Source organism: Hippocampus guttulatus, chromosome 3 (genome assembly GCF_054856545.1).
Source record: "Hippocampus guttulatus isolate MCC_2025c chromosome 3, RoL_Hgut_1.0, whole genome shotgun sequence".
Classification (NCBI taxonomy): domain Eukaryota; kingdom Metazoa; phylum Chordata; class Actinopteri; order Syngnathiformes; family Syngnathidae; genus Hippocampus; species Hippocampus guttulatus.
The window spans coordinates 10,923,764-10,950,574 of NC_141263.1; the positions used below are offsets into that span (position 1 = coordinate 10,923,764).

At 41.4% G+C, this 26,811-nt stretch overlaps 2 protein-coding genes across 3 annotated transcripts; one reads left to right on the forward strand and one right to left on the reverse strand.

Annotated features, from left to right (window-relative positions):
- The first annotated feature begins 9 nt into the window (after window positions 1-9).
- Window positions 10-7,068, forward strand: LOC147207457 (serine protease 23-like). The gene is made up of 2 exons (XM_086106705.1): window positions 10-156; window positions 3,470-7,068. The coding sequence occupies exons 1-2, from the start codon at window positions 131-133 to the stop codon at window positions 4,641-4,643; spliced, it is 1,200 nt and encodes a 399-aa protein (XP_085962831.1). The 5' UTR covers window positions 10-130; the 3' UTR covers window positions 4,644-7,068.
- A 42-nt stretch (window positions 7,069-7,110) lies between these two features.
- Window positions 7,111-25,806, reverse strand: tmem39a (transmembrane protein 39A). Of its 2 annotated transcripts, none has more exons than XM_086106979.1 (9): window positions 25,521-25,806; window positions 17,980-18,171; window positions 15,926-16,148; window positions 14,996-15,079; window positions 13,863-14,017; window positions 12,811-13,168; window positions 12,538-12,725; window positions 12,331-12,451; window positions 7,111-10,382 (listed from the first exon to the last, which is right to left on the reverse strand). In XM_086106979.1, the coding sequence occupies exons 2-9, from the start codon at window positions 18,090-18,092 to the stop codon at window positions 10,146-10,148; spliced, it is 1,479 nt and encodes a 492-aa protein (XP_085963105.1). In that variant the 5' UTR covers window positions 18,093-18,171; window positions 25,521-25,806; the 3' UTR covers window positions 7,111-10,145. The 2 variants fall into 2 exon arrangements, with proteins under 2 accessions (XP_085963105.1, XP_085963104.1); XM_086106978.1 differs by having other exon boundaries at window positions 25,512-25,806.
- Window positions 25,807-26,811: the final 1,005 nt, after the last annotated feature.

The window sequence follows — 26,811 nt, forward strand, 5'->3', positions numbered from 1 at the left end:
GCGACTCGATGCATCTGTTCGGGCTTAGTACGCCGAGGTCGTGTCCTTCTCCTGCCACTCAAAAGTTGACGATATACAGTAAATTGTAAAAACGTCTCCTTGGACGGTCTGCACTCATCTTGGATGAAAGATGTGCTCCCACACTGGAACATCACGGTAAGTAGTGTGTGTGTGCGTGTGTGTCCAAATCAAGTGTATTTTACTGCATCTGCTCTAATCTAAATCATTCACCTGTCAAAGTTACCTTTAAGACTCATTGTGCTGGACTGCAGAGGAGGTTAAAAGTACTCAACCCCTGTACTTAAACAGATTGTACATATTGATTAGACAGACAGACACTCATCCACAAGGGAAATTCTCTTTTTCTAATACAGATACCACAGGCACAAAAAAAAGTACTTGGGGATAGATATCACTTATACTTGTCAAAAGAAAAGCATTTTGGTAAAAGCAGACGTAGTGATTCAACTGTTATATTAAAGTAAATGTGAATACAAGTAGAGACTAAAAGCTATGTGTGGGCAACCGTAAAAATACATTTTCACTGTCAATGAAATACGAAAGAGGAAAGATGTGTTTTGATAATTTGGCAAAACAGAAAAATGAACCCGTGCGTGCAAAAATACTCTCTCCTATAACTTCGGAGTGACAGGGAATATCTTGCTTCTCCAAATCTTTTGCATCAGTTTTGTCAATGCTCACTGGTTCATGTTTTTTTCCCCACCTTATAAGACCCCAGATGTCAAATCAGCATCAAGCAAGATCTCAACCGCAGTTGACATCACCTCTCTCCATTTACATCTTTTCTTTTACATCTTGTCGTCATCCACGGAGGATGAAAAAGGGAAACAGCCAATTTTGACTGCGTAAGGAGCAGAAAGTACAGATCTGTTTCAAAGGTAGGGAGTAAAGTACAGATGAATAAATACTCAGACACAGACGCCTGAAAATCTATTCAAGTACTTCCCATGACTTCAGGCTAAAGCTTTGAAATGAATCAGTTAATGATTGTTATATGGCTAACACATTTACAAAATGTGCAGAAAGGAAAACTGAGAAGTTCTTCTTAATGTGGACGTTATTAAAAGTGTTATTGAAAAATAAGTGGCCACATAGTCAACAAATATTAATTCAGGTTGATGTAATTATATTCATGTTCAAAGCCCCCCGTCCCTATGACAACACTCTGCTGTATATCTTGGTCCCAAAGTCATGTGCTCAACGCAAGGAGGGGAAGCGGAGTGACAAAGTGTTGAGTATGTGAGATTCAAGTCTGGCTCCGTCTATGCATCCTAAATATATTCAGCCCATGAAAATATTATTAAGGCAGTTTTGTAGACTTAAGGCCAATCCCTAAAGGACACTTTGGGGATTTTCCATGCGAGCCTCTTAAGGCTTGAACTTTGCCCTGTGTGACATATTTGCTCATTAAATACAGTGCATGTCTGCAGCTGCTAAATTCCGACGCAGATGAAACGCTCTCCCTCAGCTCCCATGAGGTTAATTTTAAATCCATGATGCCAGTTTCGGGAACGTGGGCGTTTTTCATGCACGCAGTCAGAAGAGCTCAAATACCTCACTCTATCACGCTTGAGATTTTCAAATGTCTTTTATTTATTTATTTTTTTCATGAATTGACATCACAATGGAGTCGGATGATATTTTCAAATAGCAAAGGCTGCAATATGGGAAAACAACAAGGCTTATATATATATATATATATATATCACAACAAACATGTCTGCTCACAATGAACGTTATAAGGAAGCCAAGAGGTGTTGAGTGGAAAACCGGTTTTCAGTCGTAATCCGAGACATAAAAAAATCTCGAATTTTCTGGTCGAAACCCGACAACAGAGAAGTTCGAAAACCGAGGTTTGACTGTGTACCTGTGTGTGTGTATATATACTGTATACAGTATATATATATATACATACCTGTCAACTTTTTAGAGCGCCAACCTGTATAAACTACCAAAAAAATCCTTATAAAGAGCAAAAAATCCTTATAACATACCAAAGCATTTTATATGTCAAAATAACGGCAGGAAAAAACCCACAAAATTTTCAATGATATTTATTGTAGATCTCCATAAAACAATGTCTTGTTAATGCCTAATCATCATTCTACTTAGTGGCATTACTGTGTTCAGAGTTGTATTCCTGCGTTACTTTTTTCACCAACTCCAAATCATTTGGAGTTGGTGAAAAAAACCCCGGAAATGTTCAGAATCCGTATGATTTGTGCGATACGGCCATATACGTAAGATTCACCACAAAATCTGTATGAACTATGGGTAAACCGTATGAGTTGACAGGTATGTATATATATATATATACACACACACACACGTTTGTGTGTGTGTGTGTCTGTGCCCAGAGCGCCATAAACCGGAACCTATAGAACCAAAATACTGTGTAAGGTTTCGTCAGTGTCTTAGCACATTGTGCTGCAACAGATGCCAGATGAGACTGAGCTCTACTGGAAGAGATGCAATGTAATTAAGAGCAACAGTAGGAGGCAGAGAATTTCCCCAAATTTGCTCCAGTAATTATCATTGGGCCTCTTGAGAAAGTCAAATCCCACAACATTTATGGCACTTTTGTGGCAAACATCAGTTGGTCAAAGGGAGATGCGATGATGCTTCCTTTTGAATGAAGACAACATTGTTGAAAATGAATTCAACTCCACTTTTCCTAACCAGGATCTTTGCATGATGGCAAGTATTGGATTTAGATTTCCTTTAGCTTTCATACGCTTGAGGGTCTTCACGTAGAGTCTGTAAACTTCATGATTATCATCGGTGGCCTAAATATTGCCGACAAAAAGAATGATGGAAGAAAGACCTTCAAATCAATCTGAAGAGGCCCATTGTTTCCACAGAGCAGAGAATAGATGCTGTATGCTCTCTATGTGTTGCTGTTCTGTGTGTGCTGATGCAGCAGATGTTTGAAGGTTTACAGCAAGGGTTATTCTTAACATCTGCGCTATTTACTGTTAGCCTAAATAGTGTTTCGCATTGTGTGTGCATTAAGGTCGTGGATTTTTGTTCGACGGAAATTAAACGGTTTGTGTCACCTTTTTGGTTTTAAAATATAAGCTTTATAATTCTCTGGTTTCATCTCTGCTGTTAGATTTAGACTTCACTTCAACTGCGAGTGAATCACAGCTTGAAGCAAGCACACTGGAGTCTTATTTGTGCAAGAGTCTTTCACACTATTTCTCAAAGTGGTGTGATATGTTTGTCTCCCATTTCTTCATGGCAAGAAAGTGAAAAGAGGTGTCTTTTAAAGTGTTTAGAGTCTGCCTTAAGTTAAACTGTTTTTTTTTAAAAATACATAGTTGTCACGCTATCGTGGATTTTCACCAATCACAGGTGGGTCTTCAATCCCTCGTGATGAATCGGGATTCACATTAGGTCCTTATACTGATCTTTCCGGTGCATCTGCCGTCCTCTGCTCCATCCACAGGTTCCCCTCCATCCACATCCTTCTCTTCCTTGTCATGCTTCCAGCGGCTTTCTCCTTCTCACGACCTCGGTGGATTCTTCAGCGGGTCCCCGTGGTCCTCCCACAGCAAAGCGAGAGTCGCCCGGCCCCACGCTTCCTGTCCCAAGCCCGCCTTAATGTCAGCTCCGCGTGTGACCCAGAATGCCACAAAACAGCGCCTTTGCCTAGCTACTGGGACTTGGAGCAATTCCTGGCTTATGAGACTCTTCACTCAGACGGTCGACTCACTGAGACCGCCGTCGGGCTCTACGGTTATAACTTGGCGTCCAACAAAAGCCCCGCATACTCCTTGGCGCCGTCTGAGAAAGGCCAATGGTCACATACCAGGCAAAAGCGTCAGATCTTTGGTCACGATGGGCGATACAGCATTGCAGGGCACAACTTTGTGCTTCAATATCCTTTCTCCGTGGCTGTCAAACTGTCCACCGGATGTTCCGGTACTCTCGTCGGGGACCGGCATGTTCTAACGGCCGCTCATTGTGTTCATGACGGTAAAAACTATGTGAAGGGTGCTCAGAAGCTCAGAGTGGGCTTTCTAAAAGCCAGACAACGGGACCTACGGTCTCCAATTTCCAACTTGAGCAACCACGTTGAGAGCGGGCCAAACGTTGGCCCGATCGTGTCAGAGAAGATGAAGTTCCAGTGGATCCGGGCCAAGCGCACACATGTACCCAAAGGATGGATTAAAGGCAATGCCAATGACATCGGGATGGACTACGACTACGCACTTTTAGAACTCAAGAAAGCCCACAAACGGCGTCACATGAAGTTGGGTGTGAGTCCTCCTTCTCAGAGGCTTCCCGGGCGACGGGTTCACTTCTCCGGGTTCGACAACGACCGTCCGGGACAGTTGGTGTATCGTTTCTGTCAGGCCGGAGAGGAGACGTCAGACCTGCTCTACCAGCACTGCGACGCCCAGCCGGGGGCCAGCGGGTCGGGGGTCTACGCCCGAATGTGGGACGGGCGACATCGGCGATGGGAGAGGAAGGTGATCGGTGTGTTTTCTGGGCACCAGTGGGTGGAGCGTCAAGGGGCGTCTCAGGAATTTAATGTCGCCGTGAGAATCACACCTCTCAAATACGCTCAAATCTGTTACTGGATAAAAGGCAACTTTGTGGACTGTCGGGAAGGCTGAGGAAGTACATTGATGTGTTAGCACCGCTCACAGCACTGATGAAAAATGATCTCCAAAACGCACAGTGGCAATAAAAGTCACAGATATTACAGTGAACCCCTGCGAAGAGCAAAAATCCGTCAATAATTGATGACCACCCAAAAGGGTTTGTAGTTGTTGCGAGATGCCACAAAATGGTAGCAAAACACTCCCCCCCCCCCCCCCCCCAATTCAACACAGCCTAACCAGATGGTGACTTTTTCCAGCAAATGTGGAAACGTTTCTCGCTTAAAATAGTGACAAAAAGCTATTTCTTTCGAGTTGCTCGCATCACCTGTCTCTCATTAGTTTTGCTGTCCGGTAGATTGCGTAGCGTAGATAGTAGCCTCGGCCTGTTCCCGGTTTTCCAGATCGGTTTCAAGATACTGACAAAATAAAAGGTCAATGAGTCCATCTTTTTCGTCCATTTGGATCTTTTTTTTTTGTCGATAAAGAGTGAACACATGTTTTTTACACCAACGTTCCGGCCTCTCAATTCCAGTTAAACATGGCACACTGTGCACCTGTCCGTAGTTAGGGATGCACCGATGTACTGTCATACATGCTTATTCGGTTGCCTCTTATTCTTTTGCACTTGATTTTCACGCATGCGTAGATGAGATCTGCAAGTGGCATTACGTATTGATAGCAGATGGATGGAAGATGGTCATTTTCCTATTTTTTCACAAATCGATACAATTTATTTGTCCTCACGTTGTGTGCTATTTTTCCATGTTACAATTGTCAACAGCATTTTAATCACATATTGCTTTGTGTCCCTAAATGTGTTTGTGGTGCTGATTTCCAAAATACATTAACTTTTATTTTCCAAAACACATCAGGTTTTTGAGATATTTTCATTTTTTTGTTTTTAAGTTTGACTTACAGAAGCTTGCACAATGTGGATTTTAACATGCGTTGAAATTTATAGCTTATAGCTAGTTTCAGAAAAGAAATTCTGAACCTAACCCTTAATTCATAAATATTATTAATATATTAGAGTGCTATATTTCATTATATTATTATAAAAACATTTGGAACAGCGCAAAAAAAAATCTGACAGTTAACTTGCATCTCTGATTTTTTTTTATCAGAAATGTAGTAAAATGTGTTCTTTTGTTGACCACTGTTGTTTACCGATTTCAAGTGTTGAAAATAGTTTAGAGAGCAAATTAATTCACTCTCTCAAGAGCTTGGAATGTCTGAGCAGTGTGGTAAAAGGCTGCCCTTTCCTCAGTCAGCGGTATCCGTTCAGCCATTATATCACCTCAAGTTTGAAAGTCTAGAATTCCGGATGTTTATTTCCAGTAATGTAGTAAGGTAGTTGAAGTAAGGTAGGTGAAGATACCTTCGAGTGAGCTTTTTTTTTTTTTTTTTTAAATAGGTAGTTGTCATGCTTATGTGCAAAAGGACTTGGTCAGGCACAAAGGTAAGTGCTTCCACAAACTTCCACCTACAACCTTGCTTAGTCAGTTCCTCGCTTTATTTTGTTAACATCCCTCATGCTACAGATCTTTAAGAAAGAATTTGGGGAAGATGATGTATGGACAGACATTTGCATTTGTGGAGAATTAATGACTTTTTGATCAGGCGGTTGACCTATGGTCAATGGAGACTTCAATGTGAACAGCTGGCACTGGCGACGTGTTCAACTGTTTTATTTTATCAGTGAGTGTAATAGAAAGTATTTTTAAAATGATTATTATGGTCAATTAGTGATTGAACATGATTTGGAGGTGTTGTGGTAATTAAATAAATAGCAAGGGAAAGGTTTATCCACTTTAACAAAGCGAGTAAAAGAATGACATGGCTTTCCCACCCTTTGTCCTCTTAAAAGACGTGATTTTGGAGATGCACTGATTTTGCATGACAGCGACGATATAACAACTGAATCGCAGGACTGGGACAATTACTCTTGAAGTGTGATTGCACTGTTTGAACTTTTTCTACTGATCTACTTTTTTGATGAATGTACAAGTGAGCTACCAAAGGTGCCATTTGATTGATTCTTATCGCTAATTATATTCTTTTTAAGGGCCAAAGTAAGTTCTTTACAAGCATGATCTATTATGTCTGCTAAATCAAATCTTTGGAATATTGCTGGGTTGCTATTGTGCAGAAATATCTTTCAGTTATCACTTACTGTCATGACCCAACCCCCCCAAAATACAAAACATTTAGTCTGTTTTTTGGGGCGGCGGGGGGCATTTTGAATATCGACTATATTACACGTGATCTGTCGGAAACCTTCATTGAATGTTTTTCTGCTCCCTCTGGGGGATTAGCAATACATGACGAATGGTTTTTTTAAACACTTTGTTTCAATAACCATTGTTAAATTGCATTACTGTGCTCCAGAAATGTATAACTGGCAAATAAATAAAAATGCTTCGGAGATCTTTCTTCATATGCGCAGATCCTGAGTCATTTATACAAATACACATTGTGTTCATTTCAACATCATGTTTTATTTCGGATGCCAAAAAAAAAAAAAATGCTCAGGGTGAAATGAAAACTGTAAAAAGCCGAAATCTGAGGACCAGCTCCTTAAACTTCTGCAACTGTGACGTGATCCACAAAAAGGAAAACTGCATGCTGGGATATGTGAGAGAAAACTAAACTGAAATTGAAGTTTCATCGACAGCGGCATCTGTTTTAGGCTCACCTCGATCTGTTCAATTTCGTAAGCTAAAGACCCATGGGGCGGAATTGAAAAGGAAATTCATTCGAAATACTTTCCGAAGCTCGAAACCTCAACTCAACTTCATTCTGAGGGCCATTCAGCAATCCAACAAAAGCAGGCGAATGTGTTGTTTGAGCAAGCACTTAAGTGGGATGAACAAATAAATCAAAAGGCAAAGGTTTCCCCATCACGGCTTTACTCGATAACGGCAGGTGTCGTCCATGAGGAATTTCATTCAAAGCAACAGCACCACCTTCTGGAGACACTTGCTACATTCAAGTTGACGCCAGCCAACTGCACTCAAGAGCAAACGCAAAACTACAAGGCACCAAGAGGCTCTTCCTCCTGAGCCTCACTCATCCTGAACCTTGACTGAATAGATCAGATGCCATATGCTCGATGAATGTTTATCTTCATCATTCAGGCCATGGCAAACTATTTAAATGAACCACGAAAGACATGCTTTGTCAGCGGATGTGAATGTGCTTGAAAAAGGAGGCAACCTAAGGCATCAGAGTGGATGAAGGAGATTGACTTGAGGAAAAAAAAAAGGCAGCAAGCAAAGGTGAAGCAGTAAGAAGTGAACTGCCGACAATACATGAAGTGGTAATGAAACAGGCGGGTGTGGATGACTTCCAAAACTCCGCATTAAGCACCCATGTCATTAAACATCCCTTTGAAAATGACATTCAAAATAGAAAGTGAGGTTTTATTTTCGGTAATCTTGTTCTTACAAACATGGGGCCGATTTGGAAAGCAATTCAGAAGCCGATGGCGGGTGAATTTAAGGCATGTAGCAACAACTTCAGGCCAAAAGAAGGAAGAACAGCGCAGCTGTGAGGCTTGCATGCCGTGGGTGAAGACTCGGGGGGGGGGGGGGGGGGGTCACGGCCCCTGATGACAAACAAGCGCATGTCCACTGCGAAAGCCCAAAAGAATACGTAACACAGGCGCAGATTAAATGAGAAACATGCAGGTTTTGTCTGTGCAGTGAGAAGTACCAAAAGGTCTCGAGTAGCAAAATCTCTCTTGATGGGACGTTAAAACTAAGGCATCTTAGCACGTACTACTCACAAAATGTTCAGGATCAACTGAAAATGCACTATAACCTTTGCAGGTGAATGTAAACTCGAAAATTTTGAATGCACATTTTAGCCTGTTCAATGTCTATTTTAATACAAAGAGGAAAAGGGACAAGAAATAAAGGAGTGTGTGTGTTGGAAGGCTTTTTGGCAATAATAGCGCGCCATTAACTGCATTTTGGCCATAGTCTCTCACACACAGGTGTATTCTAGATTGTAAATAGTGTTAAGTATTCTTTTAAAACAATTTCTATATTGTCACAATCAGGCGGAGAGCCAGCCAAACTTCAATTTCATACTTTTTCCACAAATCGATCCTATTGTTGCCTTGCCACGTGGGCCTTATTTTTAAAACATTACTAACCAGTCTGATGTGTTGAAAATGGCTGTTTCTCTTTGAAAATGCAAGCTGTTTTTTGTTCTCCTGAAACGTGACGGTTTTGGAGATCCTGTTTGATACTAGTGAGACTGTCAATACCTTATTGGTATGGCCTGACGCCGCTGGCTACATGTTGGCACGTGGAAACGTTATTTCTGTCGCAAAAGTTCTCGCGGTACGACATGGCATCTCTGCAACGTTGCGACAAATCATTCACCGGGGACACTAGTGGCCAACTGTCGGCCAGTGATGAAAACTACCAGTAGTCGCAAAAAAACGCTGCGTCACAGCTCAGTGGAGTTGCTCGGTGGGCGGTGGGCCTAACATGGAGCTGAACGGCAAAATTCACAACAGGTGTTTGATCCACAATTTGATTTCCTGGTTCACTTTAAATTGGTAAATAGTCCTCTTCATGCAGTTCATGTCATGACATCAATATCACACCCCATTGATCAAACAAGATCTTAGAGGGAAGTGGCCACTGACCTGAGTGTGTCAGTCAGCAGGTTGGAACTGCTAAAGAGACTGGAGGAATCACAGAGAGGTATAGACGTAGACGTCCTTGGGAAAACACAGTGTCAATTTTGCTGTGCAACACTTGTTAGAACACAGCAAGCTGTGGAGAAAGTATTCAAATTTGAACAAGTAGACATGTGAACTCAATCATTAAAAGCAGGTCAAAGTTGATCGGAGAAGGTTATAGTGCATTTTAGGTTAATTCTAACCTTTCACCTGGAAACTCAACTTTTTGAGGGTAATGTAAATTGGCACCAACACTGTCTATCCACACTGGAGACGAAAGATAAACACTCTGCCGGTTACCCAGCAACTGCCCGTACCCTTCAAAAACGCTCTCGTCGCAGTGCTAAGTGGCTGTTGCTGACTGCTGCTCAGTATTTGATGACGATTTAAAGCGAATTGACTATCGGCAGAAAACAACGCCGTGACTTTTCCTTGAAAATGGCTGCATCTTTTGTCATCCAATATTGTTTGTGGTTTGAGGGTTAGAAATTCAGGCCAATCGGGGAGAGGCCACGTGGCTGCGTGGCCACTTTGACATCTTTGGTGAAACTCCTCCCCCTTTTTGCGACAACACAACGCGGCATGCTAATGTGGTCAGCGTGGTAATGCCCGGCATAACTTGAAATAGTATACAAAATAAAATATTCTTTTAAATAGGCTTATATAAACATTGCATTAAAAATATAACCGTATCAAAAGACGATCAGGAGTTCGTTTTCCTGTCCCTTACCCTCCAATTGTGAGCGCCGAACACCCCCTCTGGTCTCCCAATCTTAACCCACCTCCATCACACACGCGATGGACGTCGAGGATGTCTTTTACTGCGACTTTAAGCCCAAACTACCGGTAAGAGGGTAGGAGTAGGCTTTGCCCAGCACTATGCGGTCTCTGAGCAGCTTGAAAAGGACATAGTAGTTGCAGAAAAGAATCAGGCCCAGAGAGAGAGTGTGGTTCCAGCGCTCAGAGAGGAACAGCGAGTACAACTGATACAGAACCACGCTGGTCTCGATCCAAATAAGCAGGTTCAGGATCCGCAATGGCTTGTGGAAGAGAAACTGTAACACCAAAAGAGAGAACAAGGTCAAACGTCAAGCACACAAGTCAACATTCAAGTCAGCATTCTGGTTGAAAGGTCCACAAATAAAATGACCTCATAGTTGCTCTGAGCTCAGGTGATGACCAATCACAGCTCACCTGTATTCTGAGGCTGAGCCATGATTAGTCAATACCTGAGTAACTGTGATGTCATTTTCAGTCAATAGCAAGTGGCAAAATGACATAGACAAAAACGGGTGAATTTTACAGCTCAATTCAAATTCCACATAGGCAATATTAATCACAATACCACTGGGGCTGCATAGAACGTATTCTTGTCGGGAAAATTTGGGGGTTTGACATCCCCTTTAATGTTTTTGACGAGTGCCGGTACCAATTGCAGATTTGTGATTTTTGTGGCGGGGATCGTTCCTATTCTCTGTAAATAGCAGGGGAACATTGAAATATGCAATTTAAAGTTGAAAAGTAATTTTTTTTTACATATTAAGGATGTCAACTTAAATATGAATGAACCTTTGCGACTCCAATTCAGGGAAAAAAGTATTTAAAAGAGATCTTTGTTTTGTTTAATTTGTTAGTATCCCCATTAGCTGTGGGGATTCTACAAACACAGTACATGAATTTAAAAACATTCATTTAGAAAGAAAATATAAAAACAGGATAAATAAAAAAAGAAAATACATTTGAACAAAAGCAATATGTACTAAGCGCTATATTCTATTATGACATCATGTTACAAACATTAAAGGTTTCCTCGAGCACATCCTGCAGTTTCTTTGCCAGATGTTTCCTTGTTTGACTTTTGAATATAGATTTCCGTGTCAGTGTGGTCATTGACAGTGGCAACGTATTCCATGTTTGGATTTCTCTGTAGTCAACTGTTTGCTTCAAGTGATTTGTTTTTGGTTTAGGAAGTGAGAACCGGCCTGGTGTTACCTGTCGCGTGGCATATGTATGTGACTCTAAATTGTCCTTCCGCCGATTGTACCTCCATGAAGGAGTTTTAAATTGTAGAACGTTTCATGTTGAGAGGAGCAGTGCAGCTGTCATTTGAACGTCCAACTTTTCAACATCCTAAATTGGAGTGCATAGTGTTGATGTTCGTTCTAAATGGTTACTGGAGAGCAAGCCTTGCTGCCTTACTCTGCACTAACTGCAGTTTGCTGAGTAAGGCAAACTGCAGATTTTTCTGTCTTTGCTGGTATTTGGCCATATTCTTTGGCAGCCATCAAGCTGTGAAAGAACAAGTGTGTTTGGTCCCATTCTAATTCGTTCAGGTGTCAAATGTATTCTGCATCTCCTTACGACTGCTTGGGCTCTGCCCATTTTCTAAACAATAGAATCTATGTGTTTTGACGTCACTTAACTGCAAAAGCAGACATCCACCCAAAAGCAGACATCCACCCATCTATTTTCTGAACCGCTCACTGATCCCGACTAGGTCGGTTTCCTCATATAATCTGTCACTAAAACCAATCTCATCGATGAGTTTCGTGACATTGTCTCTCCTCGACTGTTTCATGCAATTAAGCACAGAAAATACAGATGGCCTTGTGAGCACAATGAACACTATATTGCCAGCACGTTAATGATAAATCGCAGGTTCAGGCAAGTTGAAAGACGCAAGTGAGGAGTACTTGATTTCAATACAGTATGTGTAGGCTCATAATTAGCTTCAATGTGGATGACACTAGCTACAGTAAAATGTATACGGCACGTCAGTTTTTGAAATCAAATTTTAGGTCGCAGTTGGTTTTGCAGGGTTAGAAAATGCAACTATTGAATGTCTGTGAGTACAAAGTAGGTGTGGCTTAATTTTTTGTCTAAACGGCGACTGTCGGCTTTTGTGTTTGAACTCATTAGTTTCACTACTAGCTCTGGTGCAACCCGTGATCGGTCAAGGGAATCATTAACAAGTTACTATGATTTATGAGTGTACATACTCACATAAAATCTCGCATGCGAAACATCAGAGGGCATAGCAACATTATACGGTCCAATTGCTTTATACAGACAGCGGCTGTGTCGTACCAACACCCCTTGAGGCCAAACCGTCTGCTCTGACCATCTGAGGAGGGGCGGGGGGGGGGGGGGGGGGGGGGAAATCCATGAATCGTGAAGCTTAAGAACCACGGGACAGAGAGGGTCACTTACAAATGCTGAGGTGTGTTGCTGTAGGATCCGTGTTCCAGCTTCTGCCATCGGCCCAGGTGGGCCGCAGAGCGATGAAGCAGGTCACAGTAGTTCGGGGGCAGCAGCTGACTCATCAGCATCACAAAGGCATTGATCCACACCATGATCAGATGCTCACAAGACCAGCGCATGTCATAGTATTGGGTGCTCTGGGGAAAAACAAATGTTGTCTTCTTACTTTGACACAGTGAAAACGCAAAGATGCATTCAAACAAAGCAGAGGGGAGAACCTACCCTCACAAAGCAGAGAGGCAAGAAGGCAACATAATAAGCACTGAACAGCGAGTTGAACAGCACTTCCTTAATCCGCCGATTAAAGTCGCTCTTGAGCTCCTCCACCTCAGATCGAATCAGCTCAGGCGTGTGAATGTGCGTGTGCGGCGGGCAGGTGTGCGTGGGCATGTGCTGCGGTGTGGAAAACTGTTCTCTGAGGTTCTCTCGTAACAAGAAGAGGAAATCCCGGGGTCGAAAGAGGGGAGCGTCCGATAGGTCCGCTTGCTGGTGCTCGGATGGGTAGTCGCAGTCGGCTGTTGACGTTTGGCTCTTCGGTCCTTCCTGGTGGAAACAGCAGAGCGGGACATACACACCAAACCTAAAAACAGGAAAAGGGGGGACAAAGTCATCGTTGTCGTACATCCTAATGTGACGTATGTGAAAGCCTCGACAACAGCCTATGGGCATAGTAGGATAGGAAAATATATGAAGTATGGGCAAAACATTAAAACATAAAGACGAACAAAAGTAAGTAAAACAAAGTGAAAATAAATTGATCATGAGAATGGATAGGTTTACTTATGGTTTAGTTGAGCCTGATCAAAATGATCAAAAGAGTTTTGAAGTGGCTTTTAGTGGAAGGACGGATGAAAGCAAGTTGACCCGCGCCACCCCCCCAAAAAAACCCATACAGGTTTACTTTGCGTTTGTGATTTTGAATGAAGAACAGTCGTAGGTCTGACAGGAAAAACAAATGTTCAGACTGTCCATCCAGCCGTCCATTTTCTAATCTGCTTATCCTCACAAAGGTCGTGGGTGTGCCGGAGCCTATTCCAGCTGGCTTCGGGCAATAGGCGGGGGACACCCTGAACTGGTTGCCAGTCAATCGCAGGGCACACAGAGAGGACAAACAGCCATTCGCGCTCACAATCACACCCCCGGACAATTTCAAGTGTTCTATTAATTTGCCATGCATGTTTCTGGAATGCGGAAGGAAAGCGGAGTTTATTACATTTATTGGACAAAGTGTTGTAAGCTTTAAAAAAAAGAATAAGTCAGTACTAAACACTCACGGGTATCCCAGGAAGAGGAGGTTGAGAACAGAGTGGTTCTTGCAAAGGTTGACCAGCGTCCAGCACAGCACCCAACAACAGATGGTGAGCAGACACAGTCTTGCTGCAATCAAAACCAAATAGCAGAGCAGCGATCCCCTGCTGCTCTGTGATAGCTGGACAGAAGTAGGAAAAAAGGCATCTTATTGATGAGATCATATGGATCCATTAGCTTCAAACGTCAGATTATAGTAGTACCTTGATTTACAAGTGTCGCAACTGTCAGATTTCTTTTCTGTCGCCGTTTAAATTTACGAGTGCGCTTCATCACAACATTTGGCCATCAACAATTCATGCGATTAACTCACAGTAAGTGTAGTGGTCTCTATTGTGATTTGTGCTCACATTTTGACTTGTTTTTGTGCATTTCCTTTTTTTTTTTTAAATCGGGTGTCCAAAGAAAAAGCACTCAATGAAGCACACATTGAATTAAAATATGAAATCACCCAATAACACGAGCAAGGTATGCGTGTAGTTGACTTGGCAAAGCAGTACGAGTGTCGTACTTCTCTGAACTACCTACATAAGTCTAATGCTCTATACCTACCGGTATGTATATTTACGTAAAACCACTGCATTTCTATGCACTGTTACAGCTACGGGTGTTGTTCATAATCCTGAGTTGAGTTGAGTTGAGGACTGTACTGAAGGAATCGATGAAGGTTAAAGGGCATTAAAACCATTTTGAAGCTGTGGATCTTTGTCCATGAAAAGATCAACGCGTTGCTCAAAGCGAGTTAAGCGTTGCGTAAAAGAAAAGAAAACAAAAAAAATAAACAACCTTAAAACTGTGAAGATTAAATTGCGTATAAGTGAAGTGAAAAAAAGTAGCAAGGGAAGGTCAGTTTATTTCTTTACATTCTATTGTATTCCCATATGTTTTTCTACGTATGCCTATGTTGGCGGGGGTTTTTTTTTTTTGAGGGGGTGGAGGGGCTCAAGGCATTTCCATTGATTTCAATGTGGGAAGTCGATTTGCAATACAAGCAATTTAGATGACGAAAATGGTGAGGGAACAAAGTACACCTGTTAGTCAAGGTACTAGTGCACTTCAAGTTGGCTCTCTGGGAAGGGGGGAAAAAAAGTGAGTTCACCTCTGAAACTATTGTCCAAACAAGTCTCCTGGCCAGCATGACTGTGATGAAGATAGCCAGGTGGTAATCCATTAGATGGAAGCTCTGCAGGTTAACAAGCAACGGACAAAGGAGAGACAAGAAGCATTTTTCCTTGCACGATGTCACAAAGGGATCAGGCAAACACGGACTTGATCGCAACAATTTGGGGATTTCCGGTGTCATTCTGGAATGAACCCGAAATGCACAGCATTCTGTACACAGCAATTTCGGGATTGCCCTTCTGTCAACTTTTGAATGTCCGACTGTTCAATGTTCCAGCACTTTTTTTCGACCAACAAATGCCGGTAGTTTTCATTCGTTTATGTGTCCATTTTACTATAACTTGATAAACAAACTATCAACTATACACAGTGTCTAAAGCAGTTATTACACATACATACATACAGAAAGACAGAGATCTAGCTGTCATACAGTTAACAGTTGAACCTGTATTATTTTACACATTATCTTCTTTAAACAAAGACTAAAACTAAGGGAGTAGTCTGCTTTATTGTTTACAAATGAGGCCTAAATCAGAGTGAATTGTTTGTTTTATTTTTGACTTGAAGCGTGTATTGAGAGTGACTCTTCTGTCTTTTGTCAGAAATAAACTATAGGTCTTACTTTAAAATGATCTGTCATCGGTTTAAGAGAAATTTTATGTATTAAATGTACTGTCAGTATTGGTTTCTTGGTATCGGGATATGTGAGGAATCAAGAGTTGAGTACTCGTACTGTTATCGGCCTGGAAAAAAAGTGGTATTGAACACACCTCCCCCCCGAAAAAAAAAAGCATGAACCAATAATCTTTGTCATTGTGTCGACAATCAAGTTTAGTTTTTACTTTTGATGTAACGCTCCCATACTTGGTGCTTCCAAAAAAGTGTGTGCCTGTGCGTGTGCGCTTACGAGTGAGGTAGAGGTGGGTGGCTGGCTGTATGGGTACCACCAAACTGTCCTGTAGATGTTGACATACTGGACAAACAAGGCCACCAGTAGATAGAGAAAGAGCAGGAACTCAAACAACAGGCTGCTGTCCAATGGCAGCAGAGGAATCTTCGAGTGGCGGACGGGCTCTGGCGTTACTACGGCGGAGATAGGTGGTGCAGACAGTCCCAAGGAGCTACTGTTCCTAAACCCCCCACCCCCACCCCCACCCCAAAACACACACACACACACGCGCACACACACACGCACACACACACACACACACACACACACACACCAGATAAAAAGTGCATAAATAAAACCTATGCATCAGAGTCAACTCTTTTTTTTTTTTTTTTTTGACCCAACAGTGGGACAGAACAAAGGCTGCAGGAAAACTTGGACTCATGAAGCGTCCACAGAACATTTCTCACCTAAATACCTCATCACATCCTGCTGTCTATTGCCTTTTATGTTTGAAACTTAATGTAGGTAAGTAAATTGTGTGCACACAGACAAACAAAAGATATGATTGAGAGGGCAGGGCTTGGGAGTGTAAATGCTTTTAAATCCAGGTTAAAAACTTTGCTTACCCCCTGCCCCCACCCGCACCTTTGATTAAGGTATTTTAAACATTAAAAAGAAAAAAAATATTTTATCGTAATTTCCAGACTTTTGTCACACGCTTTCCACTCTGCGGCTTGTTTAATGAAGCGGCATATACCGTATTGGCCCGAATATAAGACGGTGTTTTTTTGCATCGAAATAAGACTGAAAAAGTGGGGGTCGTCTTATATTTGGGGTCTAGACATTATACCCATTCATGACGCTAGATGGCGCCAGATATCAATGAAGCGAATGCTGAACTTGACTCCCCAGGCCAAAGTGAACCCCTGCCACTAAGGATAAAAATAAAAATAGCGGTAGCACGAAGAAGAAAAATAAAAAATAGCGGTAAGAAGGAAAAGAGAAGAAAATAATAGAAGTGATAACAGAAAATGGAGAAACGTAGTGACAATCTGGAGAAAAGTGGGTCGAAGATCGGCCAGGTTAACCGGCAGCTGAGGAGAAGTTATGATGTAATTTACATTTCAAAAACCAGCCATTCATTTACAAATGTGATTGCACTTTAGATTTGAATGAGGCAAAATAACATGCTTTTTCTCTCAAATATACTGTTATAATCATTTGTTTCAGATGTACTGTAATTATTTTCTGTATAAAAATTAATTTGGTGTTCAAAAAGTCTGTTTTCAAACTTGAATCTTGAAAAAGAGGGGATCGTCTTATAATCAGGGCCGTCTTATATTCGGGCCAATACGGTATTTCGATTTTTCTAATGGCCACCAGGGAGCGCTCGAGCATAAAAGGTAAGAGTGAGACAAGTTGATATATACGTGTGTCGAGGAAGACGCTATCATCCATCACAGTGCTGCACTGCATCCACTAAGAAAAAAGACAAACCTCCCGAAAGACATTGTCGTAAAAGTTGACACGAAAGCGTAGATGGAAGAAAGCCTAATGAAGGAATGACTGACCGAGTGTTACAGCAAGGGAGGATTTTTTTCCATAGGAAGAAAAAAAACATTACTCGACGGCGAACAGTGACTTTTATTTTATTATGTTTATTTTAAACCAGCCCTGTTAGTGCTGTTTTACTGCCGTGGTGCTGCCGGGTTACAGGCACTATTTGGAAAGAAAAGTTATGTTATTAAAACTTTGAAAACGCTTTCTGTGTACCGTCCTTCTTTGTAAATATCTCCCGTTACAATGCGGGCACCTACGGCTAATAGATGGGTGCGACTTATGTGTGTACAAAACGTTTTTTCCTTTAAAAATGTCATGGGTGCGTGCGGCTTATATTGAGGTGCACTCTATAGTGCGGATATTACGGTAGTTATTTCAAAAAGGCAACATATTCTTCTTTACTTTTAAATGTTTGTTTTCAATGCTGTCAGTGTAGTCATTTTTGGAAGCTACTTTTTTCTTCTCTGCTTTGCTTGCGAATGTCATTAACAGCGTTGGTCATGGCATACCTGTTTCTGAGGCCAGTACCATTGCCCAGGTTGCCTCCAACAAGAGTTTGCAGGGAGGGCAGGGCAGAGCGGCTCAACTGCTGTCTGCTGGGACCCCTGCGACCCCCTGGCATGGTCGCCGGTTACCGTGGCAACCTCGGACGCTGGGACTCCCCCTTGCTCCTTAATGAGCGACCATACACGCTGAGGCCACTGTAATAATCAGAATGTCGTGTTTAGACTTGTGGGGCTACAGAAAACATATTCGTGCAAAGAAAAATTTGGAGTTGACTTCCCCTTTAAATCAAATAGTACATAACCAAAATTGCAGTGAAAGGGGATCCTCTGATAGATGGAAAAAAAGTTTGAACATGGATAGCTAGCTAATCTGTTGAGCGGTGGTTGTGTTATTACTTCGGGTGATGCGAAATGCTATCTTGGTTGACAGTTCAACAGCTGCAAACAAGTCATCACACTGACCCTTCTTCTTCTTTGCTTGTCGTTTACGTTGCAGCCCCATAATGTAAGATTGGAAATGTGCCGCCAGAAATGCTCAGCTTGCATTCAGCCTGACCACAATATTCGGTTATCATTTCCCATGATTCTTGATGTTTTCTTGCATAAAAAAAGAACCACCTTATTCTGATGAGAAAGTCGAGAACTTGCTTGTTCCGTTTTACTTTTTTTATGCTAAAATATTAGGAGAACTAGCTAGTTCTGATGTCAGTTTTGTTTTGGTTTTTTTACATTTGGGAAAGCTGGGCTATAATATTACTGCAAATGTTGTACTATGTCAACTGGTCAAATTTTTGAATGAAGTTACAGGACATTTATTTATTTTCCGTGTGAGTACGCCGCATGCACACATATTTGTTCATTGGTTAAGCAACTGGAATCGGCTGCGCTCAAAACACGCTTGTGTGCAAAATTATCCTCTTGCGTGATTGGAATAGACCCACGTCTATGTTGTAGTCTGTCTCCAACATGCACACGGGTTCTGCTCCGTGATCGAGCATTTTACCAAAGGCCTTTTACATTGATATTGATCACATGTCCATTGCATCGTGTTATTGAATCATCACCCAGTCCTAATTTGTAACACACAAAAAAAATATCAGCATCTCTTTGGAGAATCAGGAAGTTATTGGTTATTGTATCGGTGGGGGAAGAAAAGCAGGTATGGTCCATCTCTATATTAGGACTACATTTCCCATGATTCTAATACACGGAAGCAGGAAGTAGTTCTAGTTTACTATGATGAAAACATGGGATAGTGATTAGATGGGGGATGAGAAGGAGAACGCGAACGTAGGAGGAAAGAATTTAAATTAAAGATGACAAATTGAAAAGCTGACATGAGAAAATTAAATGATTTTAAGTGCGCCTCATGGTCCAAGAAAATACGGCAAGTCACAAGGTGTCATGTTCATTGACTGCTATGCCAAAGATTTGCTTAATGCAAAAACATTTTTTTAAAAATCAAGCAGTCAAGAGTCGCAAATTATTTTTCAAATTAAGGCTTTCAGTTTTTCCCCCCTTAGGATTCAACGTAGGGATACTGATCCCGATCAAATGGAATAGCTGCACATTTTTCAGTGTTGGAGTTGCTCTGACACCAACAATTATTTGAATCATTGATCAATCTATTATTTTTGTCAATTGTCTCATGAATGCAATTTTAAAAAACACTCCTTTCCATTCCTTAATCATACAAAATCAAGACATTATTTCAAATTGACAGTGCAGAAAATGCACCAACATACACAAGGGGTGCAAAAGTAGGTATACAGTAGCATCCAGAGGTGTTGAGTCCCGGTCTAGAAAGTAAAAACCTTGCCACAGTTTGGCCTCTAACCACAGGTGCTTCTACTCAACCGGCAGGTAAAGGTGAAACCTTGTTCACCTTTCACGATTTCATTGTGCCTGTATGTGTGTTTGTGGTGTGGTGAGAGGGTTTTTCTTCGATTTTACTTTCGAGGAAAGTATTAAAGTTGGTCATTAGATCTAAAGGCTACTCACTGTGAAAAAATATGATGAAACAGTCTTCGTCATTCTATAATTTACTAGTTGTAGACATGGTAACTTTATGAATAAAACATTAGTCACAAGGTGTAGTAATAACCGTCGGTAAGGCCTAACGATGGCGTATGGTAGATTCTTTGGTCAAATTGAGAGAAGATTACACAGTGCGTCGGCTTGGGGTTGCAAAGAGGACGTCAAGCCATGTCAATACGATATGACTAGATATAGTAATAAGGTTATTTATTTTCAAAGATTCATCTCGATTTTAATCATTCAATTCCTATTACATGCTTTTGTATTAATAAAGGGGCGAGTAGCCATTGATATGGACACACACACACACACACACACACACACACACACACACACATAGGCATAATCATGTTAACAGTGTCAGTTTTACTTGTGGCCCATGATATATAGCCAGGACTGAAGTATTGTGTCCACATATGTGTTTCTGATGGCCATAGTATTTCACAGTAATTGATATATTCACGATTACCAGTAAATTAATCTTTGCAGTGTGAGACTGGAAAGAAAATACTCTGATATTGTGGTATGCTGTATTCATGATGCCATATGAGTACAATAAAAGTGTTAACATTCATTCATTCATTTTCAGATCCGCTTATCCTCACGAGGGTCGCGGGGGGTGCTACAGCCTATCCCGGCCGTCTTCGGGCAATAGGCGGGGGACAACCTGAACCGGTTGCCAGCCAATCGCAGGGCACACAGAGATGAACAACCATCCACGTCCACACTCACACCTAGGGACAATTTAAATTGTTCCATTAACCTGCCACACATGTTTTTGGAATGTGGGAGGAAACCGGAGTACCCGGAGAAAACCCACGCAGGTCCGGGGAGAACATGCAAACTCCACACAAGGAGGCCGGAGCTGGAATTGAACCCGGTACCGCTGCACTGTGAGGTCAACGCGCTAACCAATGGACCACCAGGCCGCCCTAAGTGTTAACATATTTTGATCCATTTATTTTACTGAATAAACCTGGAGTACACAGCCGCTGAGGTAATTAGGTTCATTGTTAGTGCATAGTTTTCAAACATTTACCCTTTAAATACTATACTTCTGAATATCAGAATTCTTGATTATGAATATCAGTCAAAATAGAAAAATGGGTACCCATGGTGAACGTTTACGGAACCCAAAATTAGTTACTGTGGTTTCCCATTAGGTGATCCAACGGAACCGAAAAACGGTTTCTGTGAATTTCTGAAATCCTCAGGCCTGCACACACTCACACACACACTTGTGAAAAAGAAATCACTGCCGACCTAAGTAGAGATTTGACGTGGAGGCATGGGTTGCACTTTTACGGCGTGTTAATTGCAGAAACTATCGGACGGACGTGTACCATTTTAAACTTCAAAATGGCACCGCGTGAGTGACTGCCTTTCCAGCAGCTCCTATATTTTGTTGTTCTACTTCTTCCTTTCATAACTTTGCTGCTGTGAATTGGGAATTTCTCCCTTGCGAGACGAATAAAGGTTTTCTTATCTTATCTTAAACTTCTCCTGGTGCTCCAGATTCCCATTCTTTGCCATTACCATGAGTGAATTGCAGGGAAACAAACTTTGAATGAGAATAATTTTAAAAAAAGATATGTCCCAACAATTACCCAGAACTAAGTTCTCTTCTTGGAAAAAGACACCCGCACCATAGCCTTGAGTAGAAAAAGTCACTTCGGCGGAGTGGAGGCAAAGCCAGAGGAACTGTGAAATACACGAGTCACAATGTGTCCAACCCTGGACTGACTATGAGAATTATTTTATGGTATTTCTAAAAATTATCATAGTTATTTATAAGAAAACGTTAATATTTTTATATTTTTCCCCTATTGTACAGTATTTTATTTTATAATAATTGTCAAAATTAAAGCTGACTCCTTCACGTATTTCACCGGATTTCTTTTTGGAACGTAAACGCCGCGATAAACAGGGCTCACTGCAGAAGTACCCTGTGGCTAAAGCCCAACCGTGGTTATTACTTGCTGGACCTGGATTTACACCTCTGGATACTACTGGGTGGCTACTTATACACCCCCCCCCCACCCCCACCCCAATTATGATTCAGTTACTGGTTGGGTCTGTAACATGTGTAGTGTTAAGGAAAGGGGGATAATCAACAAAATGTAAAATATAAAAAAGCGATGAGATTTTAAAAAAAAAGAATATTAATAGAGTCAGAACAGTACAAAACAAAGGACGACCACTGAGTTGTACAAGCACACAGCGAGTGCACAACTCAACTCCGTAAGCTGCAGTAGCTCCACTCAACTCAAATCATTTTTTATTTATATAGCGCTTGCACAACAGCTGCAGCAGTAACAAAGCGCTTTACAGAACAGATGACAAAACATTCGTTGTTTTTGGGGGAGGGTAGACAATATATGCCTGTGACTTATACATTGGCCTGTCATGATAAATATTTCAGTACAATATAGTTTCCCCAGAAACTTTTTTAATGCCATTAATTCAGTGAGAATATTAGGGCAAAAATAATTATTCTACATCCTTTTTAAAAGCGATTATCTGTCGTTTCTCAAAAATAATGAAAATTTATAAATGTAGAACCAAAAAAAAAAAAAAAGACTCAGTCTATGTTAAAAAATGCACGTCAACAAATATTAACACAACACATGCAACCACATACTATCTGTAGTGTCAAGAGTAAAATGAGATGTCCCTCTCGCCTTCAAAATGTCCTCTTTAACCGGTTGAACAAGGCTGGAATGACTGTGAAATCCACATTTAGTTTTTTGGGCAATTTTCACTGCTTATCGAGTAGTCTGCGGTTAGGTTACAAGTGAAAGAATGAGCACAGGAAATATTTTCACAGCATCTGTATTATAACGTTTTAATCATCAGAAATCAGGGGGGGGGGGGGGGGTTCTACATATGCCAGCAGTGTAGCCAGAAACATCAACTGTTATTCCATTGGGTGACAAAATGTATACAAATCCGCCTGTGCATCCAACTGTTGCTATTCAGGCCAGATTTGACACCAAGTACATCCATCCATCCATTTTCCAAACTCACTCGATTTTTGACTCAATTGAGACAAGCTTCTGATTTCAGTAGTCATACTTTTTTTAAATAGTTTTGTTTGGTGCTGATTTTTAATCAATATTTTTTTAAGTTATACAATAAGATGCACATAGAATGATGAGTTTGAATGTGTTGCGATTTCAAGCGAGCTGTTCACTCCCCATCGCCAGATCTCTATCCACCAGCGATCTTGCATTGGGGAGACACCAACTCTGTACGCTGGTCTTGTAAATTACGGCACTCGAAACAAATATCTGGTAATGGTCGCCGGTCTTTAAGTTCCTGGCGGACGTCATTCCACCTCTGTTGTGCACGTGTGAGTGTGAGTGGTTCCTCCCACAGCCGTGAGCAATGTGACTAACAAGAGAGGGAAGAAGCAGCACGAATGCATGTTGAATACATATGCAAACGACACAAGGTAAATGTCCACTGATCAAGTTCATTTTATTTATTGAGCCATAAGTCCATATAGGTATTATCCTGACAGGCCTACTTGTGACGACTGTATACCCAACTCTACGCTGTCATTTGTACCCCTGGCAGTGACAGCTACATTTCAAATAAATAGTGTGCCATAAAGCTATGTAATAATGTTTAATATGCCCATTGGCTATGCGAACAGAGGTAGTGAGTAGGGAGGTAGACAAAAACAGTGGTGCTAAAGTTAATTACAAAAAAAAGGTGGTGGAAATTCTGATTGGCTGGTGACTTCGGAGAGTCACTAGCAACATTGGCTGGTGCTCAAAAAAGTTAATTTAGAACGCTGGTAGGTAGACGAACGTGTGTGTGACGATGCAGTTCATTGTGAAACTGAGGAATGGCATGAAGAAAGGCCACCTGCATTCGACGCGAGTCATGTGGGGAGCGCCAGCATCGCTCACGGCGCGGTGCTTAGGTGTATACAGATATCTGCAAATACAACGTTTTGCCATTAAAGCCCTCTCACAGTCTTGCCCGTGTTTCTTCATACTTTGAGTTGTCACAAAAGCATAAATATTACAAAGCCACGGTTCTTCTTCACATGTTTGTTTCAGACAAATAGCTTGTTTCCTCCTCTTGTTCAAATTGGTCAAATGCTCACAATTTTTTTGTGTGAAACCAAGACATACTGTATTTTACTGCTGATTACTAAAGAATAAAAAACACTATACACTAGTTGTGCTCCGATTGATGGGCTACCAATCGTGATCAGCTCATGTTGCAGCCAACGAGAGACAAACCTGTAGGCAGTGTAGCGTCCGCTGTACATTTCCTTGACACTGCTTTTTACAGAGCAAACCAGTAACTAACTAAACTGTATTTGCATTTGCAGTTTCTGCTCCTTCAATTTTAAATAACGTCTTGTTTTTGTACAATAAGGGGATGGAAATTTGGATGTAATTTTCTTTTTGTAATCTGATTTCTTAATTAATATGAATATAATTGACAGATGTATCCATTATTAAATTCATTGTGAGTGTGCAGCTCTAAAATTGGAAACTATGCACCTAATCCATATGATCATTATCGGAATAGGTATCAACTGATCATAATTCATGGATGATTGGAAGATGCATTTTGGGACCCTGATTGGAACATGCCTACAAGAAACCCCTTTTTTTTATGACGGAAGAGAGTCTACTCTTTGTTTTAGTCGGTTTGGTGATTATATTGTCCAGGACACAATATTCTTTGGGTCTTGAAAGACTGGTGAAAATGAAATTAAAAACGGCTGGCAATTTGGGGAACTCTGGCGAAGACGGCTGATATGAATGATTCACGTTTAAGAACTGTTTGTTTTACACATGAATTGAAATGCACTTTTAATGTCAGTTTTCGGTGCATTACGTTTAAGTAATTCACCGTCATACCGTATTTAAGCAGCGTTAATTTTCAAATATGCATGATATTACAGTAACTTAAATGCTAATGTACAGGTAGACTTTTTAGGAGTAAAAGTTCTGACTCATCTTTGGTCAACACTTGGCCTACTTCACTGCAGTACTTATATGTTCCCCATTCTGATAGCACTTGGATAGCTACATATGTTATGAGCTGATCCTTGATGTACAAAGAACCACTGATTTCAAGCATTTGGTGGCCAAATCAGTCAATTGAAAACACGCAAACAAAAGGAGAAACGTTTCAGTTGATAGCCACTGGAGAAAACGGGAACTAATATTGCATGGGAGTATTTTGCCATTTCTTCAGACTTCAACCCTTTAAGTTTTGCATAATATGCATGCTTAAAACCGAAACAAACGTGATCCGATTTCATGTTGATAACACTGCTGTGAAGAGCACTAACTAAACCTGGCGTTTCTCAATAATGACACCAGGCAGCGTGCTCTTCTTTTAGACGCCAGTTGAGTTCGGAACTTTAGCAAATAGCTTCAAATGTGGGAAATGTGTGGACGTGTGTGTGTGTGTCTGAAACACCCATATGGAGCAGTTAAAGCGCTGTACAGTCACATTTTACTCACACGACATACGGGAGGGTGAAGTGAACGAGGATGCATCAGTCACTTGTGTGGCTTCCAGCCGGACGAGTCCAAACGAAACCGAGCATTCCTCCTCTCTTTTTTTTTTACTCCAACGCGACCAAATGCAGCTCCGTGGAGATGGAGTACGGTGGTTCCGAAGAAGCGGGTGCGGTGCTCGGTTAGTCCGCGTTAGAATGAAAACGCCTCTTTTTCCAAAAAGGTTAAGCACAAACCTGCGAAGAACAACTGTATAAATGCATTTCACAGAGACCGACGTGGCAAGCCAGCACGGCCTCTGTAGGACGTCATCAATGTGCGACATGAATCATGCACAGTACTGTAGTGAACGAAAGCAACTGCGTTTAAAGTCATTTGTACACTTATGCTCCGTTTGTGATGAGAGCTTAGAGCTACTATTGTATTTTAATGGCGATTATATGATGGTACTCGGAAAGCTAAGCTATTTTTATTCTGTAGTACAAATATTTGGAGAGAGAGGCCAATTAAGTCTCGATTCAAAGCAAATAATAAAGTATATACTCTGAAATTTATTGTCATACGAAGTAGAATGTAAAATCCAAACTCTCCATGTTAGGGTTGGGATGTCTATGCGGTGCTGAAAAAAAAAATAACAATAACGTCATCGATTAACTTGAATTCGAAAGTCCCAGAGCATACAAAAAACCTGAGTGGCGGATTCTCAGTCCGTGCAGATGAACGTTCGTTTTGATTGAATATGCTACATTAAAAACATACCAGTTGTGTAATTGAGCATTTCGGTTTATTATATACACGCCACTCCGTACATGATCAATATTACTAGGCTAACCATATCATTAATACAAGTCTAAATAAAGTCTGGTTTGAACTACCATAATCAGTTATACGGTGATCATTATACAGAATATTAATGCTGAGATCGTAAATGTTTCAATATCCATTCATTCATCCATCCATTTTGTAATCTGTTTATTTATTCTCGCGAGGGTCGCCGGCGTGCTGGATCCTATTTCTGCTGTCATCGGGTAGCTGGGCCCCCGCGGCTGTACACCCTGAACTGGTTGCCAGCCAATCGAAGGGCACACAAAGAGGAACAACCATTCGCGCTCACATCACGCCTAAGGACAATTTAGAGTGCTATGCAGTGTGAGGTGGACGTGCCGAGCACCGCGCCACCCAATGTTTCAATTCTCATTTTGATACTTTATCCATCGGTTATCTGAACCGCTCTATCACGAGGGTCGTGAGCGTGTTGGAGCCTATCCCAGCTGACTTCGAGGACCAGGCGGGGTACACCCTG

Excerpts from the sequence above, each read along its gene's own strand:
- LOC147207457 (XM_086106705.1), top strand. The coding sequence starts at position 131 with ATGTGCTCCCACACTGGAACATCACG. Across the intron at positions 157-3,469 it reads TCCCACACTGGAACATCACG|GTTCCCCTCCATCCACATCC; the intron begins GTAAGTAGTGTG and ends CTCCATCCACAG.
- tmem39a (XM_086106979.1), bottom strand. The coding sequence starts at position 18,092 with ATGCCAGGGGGTCGCAGGGGTCCCAGCAGACAGCAGTTGAGCCGCTCT. Across the intron at positions 16,149-17,979 it reads GGTACTGGCCTCAGAAACAG|GAACAGTAGCTCCTTGGGAC; the intron begins GTATGCCATGAC and ends TGGGGGGTTTAG. Across the intron at positions 13,169-13,862 it reads CTCCTCTTCCTGGGATACCC|GTTTGGTGTGTATGTCCCGC; the intron begins GTGAGTGTTTAG and ends TCCTGTTTTTAG.